The sequence below is a fragment of the Dysidea avara genome, chromosome 4 (assembly GCF_963678975.1).
Source record: "Dysidea avara chromosome 4, odDysAvar1.4, whole genome shotgun sequence".
Taxonomy (NCBI): Eukaryota; Metazoa; Porifera; class Demospongiae; order Dictyoceratida; family Dysideidae; genus Dysidea; species Dysidea avara.
In genome coordinates, this window is record NC_089275.1 from 9,743,978 (window position 1) to 9,757,816 (window position 13,839).

Here is a 13,839-nt window from a genome sequence, read left to right on the forward strand (position 1 = left end):
TAAATACCTTTACCAGAGATTTTATTAATAGTTATTCAAATGTTGCATTGTACATAGATATCAGTATGTGGTATACGTTTAAGGAAGTTTTAGTGAAACAATATTATACACATTCTCTTAATAATTATTATACACATATTAATGTACACACTTGTGTTGCAGTACTACAGGGTGTCATCTAATTCATCATCAAAGTCTTCATCCACACAATGTAAAGCTAAAGGGTTTGATACACCCAAAAGTAGTCGGTCATTTGTGGTCTGACAAGAAGCATCAACCATCTTTGAACCTATCTGTACTTTTTTACTGCTATCAGATGGTACAGTTACAAAACCAGCAGTTACAGCACCCAAAAATGAAGTCACACAAGTTAATATCATCACAGCTTCAGCACTACCATATAAATTAATGAGGGGTCCATTAACAATCAGTGCAAAGGCCTGACCCATGAATAGAGCAATACACAGTACGGAACATGCTCTTCCAGTTAAGTTAGTACTAGGGTATGGCCATGTTTTTCTTAACAGTAATCCTTTAGTTTCGTAAATGGATACCAATATGAATGGGATAGCCAATATCACAATTAGTGAAATGTAAATAGCTGGAGCAAGCACTGCTGCAACTACAGCATTATGACTAACAATCAGTACACCGCTTTGTAGCATTAGTAGAATGTATGATGTCACGAGTGTAAGCCTCATCCCAACTAGCCTTATGATGGGTCCAAGTAGCAAAGACACCACCAAAGCAACAATGGCAGCAATCCCCAGTGCTAGTGATCCAAATGCTACACCATCAGTGTAGTTCTCATAAGCTGTAGAATTATCAGGAGCATCAACGTCACCATCATAAACAACCTCTGCCATGTAAGTGGTGAAGAAGTATATTTGTGTGTACAAACCAACCAGAGAAAAGAAAAATGCTATGCATAAGATGATCATTGACAGAGACATGTACTTCATAAAAATGAAATTACCCTTGATTGAGCTAAACAAGTTTCCAAAACAAGAGCAGCAATATTTTGATCCATTTTCAACAGTTACAAAATCACAGTTCTCTGAATGATTAAATATTTCATCAATAGACATGGTGTCTATGCCTATTCCAAACAGTGAGTTATCAAAGTCTGTTTGAGTTCCTTTAGAATGTTCATCTAGAAGATTAATCTCCTCATCATCACTGATTTCACGTGGGTTTTGTTCCTTCACACTACATAGTGTTATAATGATGCACAAAATTACTAAGAAACATGTCACAATGCAGACAAACTTGACTTGAAAACTGAAGTCATTTGAGGAAGTGAAAATGGACGACCATTTTATAGATCCAATTCCAAATCCTATAGCAGCTCCTATTGAGACGCATATCGAGTATATAATGTTTCCAGTTTTTGTTTTATTTTGTGGTACTACATCAAGAAGGTAGGCTCTTACAGGACCTAGAAGGGACCCAGCACTAAAGTCACTAAAGAACGTAGCAATAACTACTAAGACAATAAGAACTGCTTCTTGAAGGTCTTGCTGGTTAATCAAATCTGCTATATCTTCAGTGAAAGGAAACAACAATAGACCAATCAAACAAGTGATTGTTAGTGCTAATATAAATGGCCTTCGTCTTCCCCAGAAACACTGACACTGGTCACTAGCTGTTCCCATGTAACTTTGAAAAATTATTCCCATAAAAGGACTGATGGATATCAACATTGCTCCATATATATGTGAGATTCCACTATCAAAAATTGCTGGTACAAAATAGGCTCCCTCCACAGCATACACCAGATCAATGCAACCAGACATTGCATTTAGGGCAAATAGCCGAAGTATTGACAATTGTTTGTACGTCATTTCCTTCTACCTGTGAGAAAAGAAGTTAGAACTCCAAGGATCATGAAGGATCAACATACGTACTTAAATTATAACAATATCCAAAAATGTAGTGTAGTCATATGCAACATTAATACTGTTTTACTATGTGTAATACAATGTAGCTATAACACTCATTCCAGTTGTATCTTACTTGTAAACTGGACATTGTGTTCACAAATCATAGGTGTGTGGACGGTAAAAAAGGCACCCATTCATGGCACACAGGAGGTTTTCATATGCTCAAGCCAGGGATTCAAAGTTGCTTAACCCGTTGATGTTGACTTGTTAACTACATTAGTTCAGCAAAATGTTGTTGCTATTCGCAATTTTATCCAACAATTGCAATTCATGGGTATCAAACAGCACATCATAGAAAAATAGTCTTAATGTCAAATTATTGTGTTAAAACAAATATTGAAGAAACTCACACGGCCTTATGTAGTAATAATAAGGTTAGAGGATAAACAGTTTGTATTGTACAGCCACCATTTTATGTCAAACGCTGTATCTAATTCACATATGGGTCTCCAACAAGTTTCTGCCTCTTTACATTACCATTCCTTTTATCTTCCACTATGTTGCTTGTCATCTTTTTTATGCAACAAAACCATATTGAGGCATTAATTAATTTTGAACAATTTTCTTGAGAGTGTATTTCGATGCTGCAAAGCTATTTGAAGTGTTTACACTACAATACTGTACAGGGTATTAGATATTCAGTATTACCTGTTGTCACTGAAAACTAGGCCTCAGTCAAATATGCTCAAAATTTTGCCTAAAATGCTTCAGGAACTTTCCAAAATTTCACCTATTGTCCTCTTCAGTGTTCCTATTATGCTTGCTTTATTCTCCTAGGTTAGCAACATTATCTTGGATCATTTTGATCAGTGAATGCTCTATTAGAGTACCTCACTACAAGGTGACTGTTCTATTAGAGAGTATCAATCTAAGGAGCTATGTACAATACATTTGAGTGCTCTATTACAGTTTGCAGTTTCCACTGACTGCTCTATTAGGGAGTATCGATATATTTTCATGGAATTACGCTGCATAGTTTGAAATATCCACCTAATATGCTAGCATCATGCTGGAATAGCACTCCAGCCTATTATGCTGGTATATTTGACGCAGGCCTACCGAAAACAGAGCAATGATGACCAAGCCCTGATATGATCTAACTAGATTTTACGCTCCTCAATGGACATTTAATGGTCTAACTATATATGTTTATCATATAGTACACTATTACTGTTCATTAGGGTGACCTCTCTTGTTTCACTACACATTACTTTTTATCTTAAAATTCTTACTTTTTCTTCATACTTGTATAGAACAGCTAGAACACGGCAGCTATGTCCCTTGCTAACTGCATGAGAGGCACGGAAAACATCTAGCTGCACTTGTAGCAAACAAGCTCCTTATTGGCTTATAATGAATAGCATAGTGAAATAAGGTGTACAGTTGCCACACTCATTGAAATGTCACATATACGTAGGACAAAGGCTCACTCTGGATACTCTAACAAAGCAGTCACCGTAATTCAACAGCCATGTGCCACCGATATTCTGATAGAACAGTCACATGTGTACAGTGTATATCATGGCTACATATATGCATGCTATAGCAAAAACTAAACAAACACAATAATAAAAAAGTAGGGATTCAAGCAATAAAAGTACTGAAATGATGGTGGTATTACAACACAATGTTCAGTGAGAAAATCCCTACAATGGCATTGAACAAAGTAAATGCAATAATATGCCAATGTAGGGATTTTCCCACTGAGCTATGTTGAAATGTCATAATTTTTCTATCGCTTGGATCCTACTTTGTAAATTTTAAATATACGAGTAGCTATAGAAATAGCATACAGTAATTGCTGTGCAGGGAGCATTCTTATTGTCTTAGTTAGCTAATGCATTGCTTAATTTAGTGGCTTGCATGGTACAGCATTGATGGCCAGTGCCAATTTATTCATGATTATACATTCACACTTTTATTAGCAATTGGGAAAAGAGATGGCCACTGATAAGAAGCATAGGCGGTGGAAAGGGATGGGGGAGGGGGGCTAGGAGGGCTCCAGTCTCTGGAGGGGGCTTAGCCCCCCTCAGAATGATATCTCACCGAAAATTATCCTTCTTGGAGTGAGGCTGAAAACCATGAAAAAGATTGATATACTCTAATAGAACGCTCAAATACCCCAATAGAGCAGTCTAAACGCTTCACAAAAACATGTTCCTAAAAGCAAAAAAAAAATCCGATCGAACCACTAACCTCTTCCTTGAGAGTTGGTGCATTACCACTGCACCAAGTGCTTCCAAGTGTTCAAAGGCTATTTTTTGTTGCTGTATGTTTATTGACCCTGTAGTCAACATTGCCAAAAGAGGTTTTAATCAGTTTTGAGTAAAAAATTGTTTTTTAGTTGAATTGCTTCAAAGTATACCTATAAATTAATTCTAGAGCTAAAATGTGACCAGGCGTACAAAAACAGGTCATGTAGGCACAAACTACACCCTGTCACACTACAGGTCATATCTTAGTACAGTGGAATCTCTCTTATCCGGGCGGTCTGGTACATACTACTGTCCATATCTCAGAAATGTCCGTAACTAAGAATAGCATGCTATTATACTAAAGTGACTAATTAAAAACAAATATTGTTGCTATCAGTTAGTGCTATGCAATTTAGTGGGAAGAGGGGGAAGTCACTACAGAGCATTCATCTGGGCTGTAAAAATGCATTATCACCTGCAACCAACTGGTAGTTATTATTAGTAGAATAATCAAGCCACCAAACAGGTAATAGCAATCTTTAGGTTCTTTCCTTGTGCTTTCATCTAAACCAAACTTCATTATGGTCAATAAACTACAAGCCATACAACCAATTTGGGCTGTCCGAACAATGGAGGTGTCTGGATAAAAGAGGTCCGGATAAGGGAGGTTCCACTGTTCCGGAACAGAATGTTTGCATTCTGTAACCTGCATATTAAATGCTTACTAAGAGCTGAAAATTGCCTTGCTTTGTAATGGTACTAAAAGTTATGAGTGATGAAAGTTTGAAAAGTAGACAAAAATCATGTGCCCACATGCCTATTTTCACAGGCCCAGTCACAAATGGTTACAGCTTCTGGGGGCTGCACTACCTGCTAGAGATTCTATACTCTGGTCAGCCCTCCTCACATCAACTACTTTCTCCACCATTGATAAGAAGGAAGCAGTCATACTGACTTCAATAGCCTTCAATAGCTAGCATATTAAAATTAACTCTTTGTGGTTGTTACTCCTGTGGTGATTCCGAATAGCTACTTTTATAACCTCCAAATGTAATTACTACTCAAACTGTGTGGGCACAAATATGCATAATAATTATTATGCTAAAACTCTATTACTGGTCAGCAGCTTTTGATATATCTACACACTATACTGAACAGGATATCATATAACCGAGAGTTCATATATTATGAACTCTTGATATAACACTCCTATTATAATTGTCCAGATACTACAAACTGCTGTTTCCAATTTTGTTCATAACATTTATTTTACGTATTTGGAACAAGGAAGCAGGCATTCATGCTGATAAGCAGAGCAAAACAGCTTGTGCTAAACATTAAACTACACACTATTATATATTGTGCACTTTTACATTTCAGAGGGTCAAAGTTTTAAAAAAAAACTTAATCCCTGTGGGTCATGCTCAGAACATGCTTTGCTTGCTGAATGTGCTTTGCACACTGTACAAATTGTATCAAACAGTGGCAGTTGTACTACTCTTCTTAGCCCCCTCACTTAATTTTTTTGTTGTTGCTACACCTGAGTGCTCATACAACTGAAAAGCATATACCCAAGCAATCGCATATCCATACCTTTATAATAATTAGGCAGGTTATAATTATAGTACCGGTAGTCACATGCATTAAAAAAAAAACTCTAAGAAAGCGAAAAAAAGTTGGGGTTCATACCCGAGCCTCCGTACTCATATCCATACTCATAACCACCGTACCACCGGTGTTGTAGCTACCCACCTCTTTTAGTTTCTACCTTATAAACATCCAACTGAAGTGACGTCTGTAACAAGAGTGAATGAAGAAGAAACCAAAGCTGAACCTGACCCAAACCTAATGCTAATAACTGCTGGTCGTGTTCCCTAAAATCAAATACTCAGGACATACTAGATGCATGCCAACCCTAGCTTACTTCAATACAACTATAATAGTGTGGTTTGATAGTCCGGATAAACAATGGACTAGCGTTGGTAAAATAGCCATTCACTTTATAACTGGAGCTGGCACTATTTCCACATCCTAATAATTATTATGTGACTTTATCAACAAATTAAACCCACATAGCTAGGTCAAACCAATGTGCTTTCTTTAGGTGCTGTGATTATTATATTTTAAAGCATGTTGCTCAGTAGTGAATGGCTTTACGAATCAGCACCCACCATTAAGCAGTATAGGTTGCACAGAATTCTTAGTACCAGGCCAATTTTTTTCCCATCCCAAGGCTCCGTGTTGCAATGTTTGTGAATGAGATACCATCAATTTTGTCAAGCCCTGTTCTAATGTTTTCATGTCATTAGAAATAAGGATGACTACACCATGTTACAGAATGGCTTGGATCTACTCCACAGATGGTCACAACAGTGACAATTGAAATTTAATGTTTCCAAATGCAAGCATCTTCACTTGGCCCAGCTCACTACCACGGCCCTTACTATCTCAATGAACACTAATTGCACTCGATACATCACACAGTGACCTTGGTATTCTTTTTGACAGCCAAATAAAATTTCGTGACCACACTGCTCAAGTCACCACCAAAGTTAACCAAGTACTTGGATTGATTAAAAAATCTTTTGATTATCTTGACCCTATCAGTACGTTAGTTCGACCCATCTTAGATTATAACAATGCTATTTGGGGACCTCATTACACTCTTGACCAGAGAAAGATAGAGAAGGTGCAACAAAGAGCTGCCCGTCTTCTCCCACAACTACAGGATAAATCCTATTCTGAGAGGTTGACATTATTATCAGTACCATCACTCCAATACAGACGTCTGAGAGGTGACCTAATTTTCCTTTATACAATTCTTAATAACTACTTCAACACAGATTTTACTAATTTATATACTTTCTCAAATACTACCACCAGGGGGCATCAGTTCAAGTTGCTTAAGGAACAGTCAAGATTGTTGTGTAGATCAAATTACTTTATTATAATAGGATCACCAATAATTGGAATACCTTACCTACGTACATAGTAAATAGTACCTCAATTAATATTTTTAAATCGTTGCTAGACAGTTATTTACTAGATTCAAGATTTATTTTTGTATAATACTTTGTATTGATCGGGTATACAGGCTATGCCTTTACTCATATTTAATCATAATCATAATCAGAAAAAATAGGTCTGGTCTACACGAGAATGTGCCTATCAAATTAATTATCAATGTCATGCCCTAGGGCAGAGAGGTGGGGATTCAGTTGCAAATGCGAGGTGACAATTTCCCCACCCCTGGGGACAACTTATTCATGTACTAACAGTACAATGTGAGGCACAATGGATACAACTCGGTTTGCATGACGAATCCCCTAGAAATCCCCACCTGCTTGCCCGACCTAATAGGTGGGGCGTGACATTGATAGGCGCATCATAGATCTCTCTCGAAAATCTATGTGTGCATATTAATAAATCGACGTATTATGAACCTACTTCACTGAGTGTTAGACTGGAAATTTATCCCACTGCTTTCAGCACTGTTCACCGAAGCGTTGTCTACACCATATGCATCCTTGTTAATATACTTCTTCCGTTTTAACGGGCCTTGGGCCTTGCACCTTGCAGTGATAAAGTACAGTGATAGTATTAAAAAGTGAGGGTAACGCCTTAAATCAAAGCACGTGATACATAAATACCACCATATATAGCGGGAGAGCAACGGTAGTAATTATTAAGAGAAATTTAAAGCTGAGCAATGAAACAAGGGAGGTAATTAGTTTACACCTGCAAGTGGATAGCTATTTAATTCCTACTTCAGTCATTTATTACAGCCTGTCGGTCCATGGAATTATGCAGTCTGGCGCCGCCCGCTCCTTCGAAATACAGATACGTAGCCATAGCTACTAATTAAGTCATTCCTATAACGCTGCAATTTGGCGGCAGCCAATTAATGCATTGTAAATTAAATATATCAAGCAGACATTCCCTATCAGCCCAGGCCTGGGGCAAACACTTAAGCACTTATATAGCTACGCTTTATAGCTAAGCACTTGTGCAGCTTTACAATGAATCACTGTCTTATTTTCAAGTGCTTTGAAGCGTTTGTGCTTGTGCTGGTACTCAAGCCCTTTATGCAAAAAGTGCTTATAAGCACAAAGACTGCCAGCCTTTACCTTATAGCTAAAGTCTCCCTTCTGTTAAACTTTTGATAGCCAAACTGTGCTAGTAAACAATTTAAAAAGCATTTTATTTCATTTGCTGTTGTAGTCTTCAGACTGGACAGATGTAGATTGAAGGATGAAACATTTTACCACTTAATATTTGTTTGCTAAATGCTTAAGGAATTAAACTAATAATTATTTGTGACTGCATGGGCCTGCAAAAATAGGGCATATGGGCACATGATTTTTTCCCTTTTTTTCAAACTTTCACCACTCATAACTTTTTGTACCATTATGCTATGACAATGTAATTTTCATCTCGTAATCAGCATTTAATTGGCTTTATGATGCAGTTTACAGAATGAAAATAGTCTGTTTCAGAACTGAAATATGACCTGTAGTGTAATGGGGTGTAGTTAGTGTTCACATTCCCTGCTTTCGCAGGCCCGGTCACATTTACAAATTTACCTACTGTTATTTCAAATATTATATCAAACACTTTAAAGTGCTTCATTTTGTGCTTGAAGCATTTACAGTTTTACTTTATTGAAACATTTGTCCTTGTGCTTAAGTCCGGTGCTTGGGAGGAAGTGCATAAGCACTTGACTCAAGTGCTTGCCCTGTGCCTGCTATTAGCTATATTACATTAGTCAGCATCAAACTGAACAGTCATCTCACGCAACATATATATATGACTATCAACGTCATGAACATTTTTGTTCATTTATATGGACCAATCATGTTGACAGAGTAGTATCATAGCAAAAAAGCGAATGCAACTCTTTGTTTTCTCAAAAGAAGTCTCAGTTTCTGTACTTCAACAGCTAAAAAGAATTGTTACCTTACCATTGTCCAGCCAATTTTGGATTATGCTTGTAGCTACAGCTTGGAGCCCATGCATATATCTATACACAAGTATGTAAACATGTCTGAATGTGAAACTCATTTGCAAACTCTTTCAGTCCAATCAAAGTTTGATAACTCTGCAAAGTTAGAGAGATTATGCACCGACTGATGTCTGGCTTCCACCTAGGGCAGTTGTCATTTATTCTGCGGGCTGCTTCAGACATCTTTACTACTGCAGTTAACTTGATGCAATGCATGGTGTGTTTAATCTTTTGTAAAGTGTACTTTGTGTGGTTCTACCCATCCTATACCATTGCTCTTTAACACAATAAAGATACACATACTGCCATGACCAAGTACTTTATCTACTGGCCTCTAAGCTGAAAGAATTTAATGTGACTATCTATCTATTTGTGTTTATGTTGACCTTCAGGGTTTGTGATCTAGTGAAGCTCCTCGAACTACCATATACATTCCACCAACCCTAGTTACCACACCTTTCAGGCCAGATATTGTTGTGTATAACCTTGGTTGCTTTCCTTGAACTAACATGCCCTTTAGATTCAGAACACAACATTTAATCTGCTAGATCTAGGAAACAAAACAAAACAAGACTGAATATCTACAACTGCTTGCAGAGCTTGATCCCCTGCTGGTATTTAACTACTATGAAACCATTGAAATTAGTGTGCTGGGCAGGGCCGCCCAGAGAAATTAAGGGGCCCAGGGCAAAGAGTTAAAGTGGGGCCCTTCACCCAGTTGTAAGGTGAAGACAAAAAAAAAAAAAAAAAAAGTCACAACCTGCTGGCAATGACAATAACTACCCATCACCAACCATATCTCCTTATCTATAAGCTTGCTACACTGCTCCTCTGAAGAATACTGTGACTGCTCTATTAGAGTATTTAGATCTGACTGCTCTATTAGAGTATATCGATCTTTTAAACAGGTATTCAGGGGGCCCCTTTCAGGTTGGGGCCCGGGGCAAAATGCCCCAGTTGCCCCCCTGTGGGCGGCCCTGGTGCTGGGATACTCCTTGCTGTGCCCACACAGATTTTCATTTAGTGTGATCTGACTGTGAGACTGAGGATTAATCTATTGTACTTGTTTTATCACTTTTAATAATGATGATTTCCTCTCTCACATATAAGCTTGAACTGGTGCAACATCGACCGCCCATTTTATAACAAACAACTATATATTCCAACCAAGCAAGTGTTATTGAAATGATAAGCTACTCTCATCTTTATCACAAAGAAGAGATAACATGAGACCTATAACCTTATATAAAATTATCAACAAACTGATTCAGATACCCAAAAATGAATTAACCCCTCTCACACAATCCAAGGCCACCATTACCGCTATACATATGAGATCCTTATCAAGAATAGACTGTCATTTAGATTCCTTAATCCCATCAGCAATTAAGTTATGGACATCCTACCCCCTGATGCAGCAGGTATAGAGAGATGATAAACTTAATATAATTTATTTAACTAGTTAATTGTAGCTAATCATCGTATCTATTGTGCAGAATCAAAATTAATTTTCCTGTGCCCGGGTCTTGACCCCGGTGCATGGAGGCTCTGCACAATAATAAAATATTGCATGCCAATGATGTTCACACAAATTGCCTTGGCAACACAATACGGGGCAATCATCTTCATGTTTCCATCATTGATGACCATGTGACCAGAATGATATCTCTGCCAGATGACATACTCACAGCACCACATTTAATAGCTACTCCATTACCTACAGGGACCCGCCGATTATGCTTATAATTTTACCTATTATGCTATGCTGCACTGCTCAAAAATTTACCTATTATGCTCAAATTTATGCTCAATACTTACCTATTATGCTCAAATTATGCTCAATTATTTATGCCTCAGTTCTCATACTCAGCTAATAATTTTCAGTTTATGGATAAATGATAAGTGGCTGAAGCACTAACTTACTGCAAAGATCGATATACTCTAATAGAACAGTCAGCTATATAATTGTTCTATTAGAGTTACTGATTGTTCTATTAGAGTATATCGATCTTTCTGTGATAACTATTTTAATAAGCTAGAATTCATACTATTACACAAATGTTCTACCTATTATGCTAGCATTATGCTCAATGCTTTCAGGCACCTATTATGCTCATAATTATTCCAGCATAATCGGCGGGTCCCTAGTGAACACCGGCTGAAATTGTGTGATTGTATATTCATGGTTATTAGTGATTGATATTTGACCACCTCCAGAAAAAACTCAGCTCTTTTCATCTCACAATTTCCTGTTTAAAATATACCTGTAGCTTCTACTAGCTACCTAGCTAACATATGGATGTATAGTATTTACAGTAAAATTTATTTGGTGGATGTCATTTGATCAGCAATCCTGATCTAAGAAGTTAATCAAATATGACAGTAAGGCCAATGAAACTTGATTAGCAGTTTCGCGTCATCGCCCGCATGCTTTTGATACACCCGCATGGAATTTCATTATTGGTATTTCAGATCGAAATACTCTAATAGAACAGTCACTTTTACTCTAATAGAGCAATCAGCTATACTCTAATGGAAAAATCACTTGTTATAGATTAGTAACGTACTTTAGCTATTTAATGCAAGAGTAATCAGTGTAGATCTCACTGTTTTTTGGCAGAAATCTTCATGTTTGGGATGTGTGTTGTGCTTTTGGGAAAATAATGAATAATGAATAATAACCGCCCGCCCGCATCAAATTTTCAAAAATCTGAGCGAGAAACTGGTAATCAAGTTTCATTGGCCTAACACAATCATTAGTGAAGATAGCTATACAGTATTTGCTGTAAAGTATAGTACACGTATTGTACAACACTGTTGTGTTGTTTGTGTTTGGTTTTACTTTCTATAAAAAGGTATGAATCAGCAACATGTACAACTGAACATGACAAAGTAACTATACAAGTTATACAGAATAGAACATAATGATGGTCAATAGCTATCATGCATACAACAATGTAGGTGGGTAAACACATAATATGGGAGAATTCTTATGCTATACACTTGATAAAACACACAGTATTATATTCTTTGATGGATTATGGATAGTAGGCTACTTATGTTTATATGCTCAATTAGGAGTTCATAATAATTTTTCAGAATTAAAGTTTAATATTAAACTTACATGTATGTGCGTTGTGCATATAATGTGACCTGGTCTGCCAAAACCTGGTCCAGCATTATATAGCCTCTCCTAATAGCATTACTTGATAACTCATAACTTGTGGTTATAGTTACTGTGCATGTATACTACAGTTTCAATCAGATTCGGCAAAGACATGGAATATTATATGACTTGTAAAGGCTGCAATAAGACAGATTTTCTCAGACCAGATCACATGTATACACATATTAGCTATAAACTTTATATACTAAAATCTGAATCAGTCATAGTTTAGCCTCAAGATTGTACTTTGCTGGATATGTATAACATCACTATAATCATAATTATGATGCATACCAATTTTGGTGTCACTATATTCCCTATGTACGTGCATGTTGAGCTGGCCCTCAGACACATTAATTATACGAGGATGAAATTACAAAGTTCCAGACATTTGGGTCAGTTGTATAGTATTTCTTGGCCAGTGTATGACATAATAGTTACATTATAGTGATCAATCAAAGTTTTGTCCATATGTATTTTCTATGTGGAAGCCACAAAAGTACACAGTTTGATATGACCCTTTCCCAAGCTTGTGATGGAGCCAAACTGCACATGTCTGCTCTTGACACCCTTACTGTCACCACTAATCACCTAATTTCCAGAGCAGAGTTCAGGGTGAACGTCACCAGCATAATAATATATCAGTAAAGGGTTTTACTGGAATGTTGAGATGTTTTATTAGAGTGCATTCTGACTGTTCCTATAAGAAATTGGATACTTCATTAATTTTAACAACCAGTTTCATTAATTTTTATTGCTCAATTATCTGATGTCTTGCTGGTTTGCCTCCATATCTCTCAAGCCTCTTTGTTTCCCTTGAGAATAAAGCCACTTTCTTTTTTCAGCTGTTTTCAAAATTCTGTTAATGCCCATTACCATTACATTGTCACCGAAGTTTTCAAATGGCACTCATGTCCTTTTGCCGCTGACCTGGGCCCTTCAATTATATTCAAAATTAAATATCACTTTGCTTTTAGAGAGACAACGATAGTTTTGGCTTGTGAGCAACTGTTTAAAAGTTTTTAAAAAAAACATTACTACAAGTGATTTTTTAATCATTTGTGCTACTTGGTGAAGTCTACTGTATGCTTAATATACTCAGCTGACAATACAGTCATGTCAAAAGAAAACTACCTGCCTGCTTATTAGAGTTACTGACTATTGTATTAGAGTATATCAATCTTTATTCAACTATTACATGCATTCTTACTGGCAAGGTTTTATAGCATGACACAAATATTAATGCTTATACCTATTGTATTATACTCAGAATTATGCCAGTATATTAATAGGCTGGAGTGCACAAACTTATAAGTGCTGAAGGTGCCTTTGGCACTTACAAACTCCTGCTATACTAGTAATGTAATTCACAGTGACCATGTACAGTGGAAATCCTCACCTTCCCCCAATTATACATTGCTCAATGCTCTAAAAAGCAAGAGATACTTTACTAGAGCAGTCAAAAGCTCTAATAGAACAGTCCTAGTTTAACATACTGTTTAAAATAGCTACCTGCCCTATGTGCAGGACAAT

The 13,839-nt window shown here is 36.9% G+C and overlaps 1 protein-coding gene across 1 annotated transcript; it reads right to left on the bottom strand.

Annotated features, from left to right (window-relative positions):
- Positions 1-10: 10 nt before the first annotated feature.
- On the bottom strand, positions 11-7,745 carry LOC136253015 (membrane-associated transporter protein-like). Its single transcript, XM_066045602.1, has 2 exons — positions 7,582-7,745; positions 11-1,850 (listed from the first exon to the last, which is right to left on the bottom strand). The coding sequence occupies exon 2, from the start codon at positions 1,842-1,844 to the stop codon at positions 165-167; it is 1,680 nt and encodes a 559-aa protein (XP_065901674.1). The 5' UTR covers positions 1,845-1,850; positions 7,582-7,745; the 3' UTR covers positions 11-164.
- Positions 7,746-13,839: the final 6,094 nt, after the last annotated feature.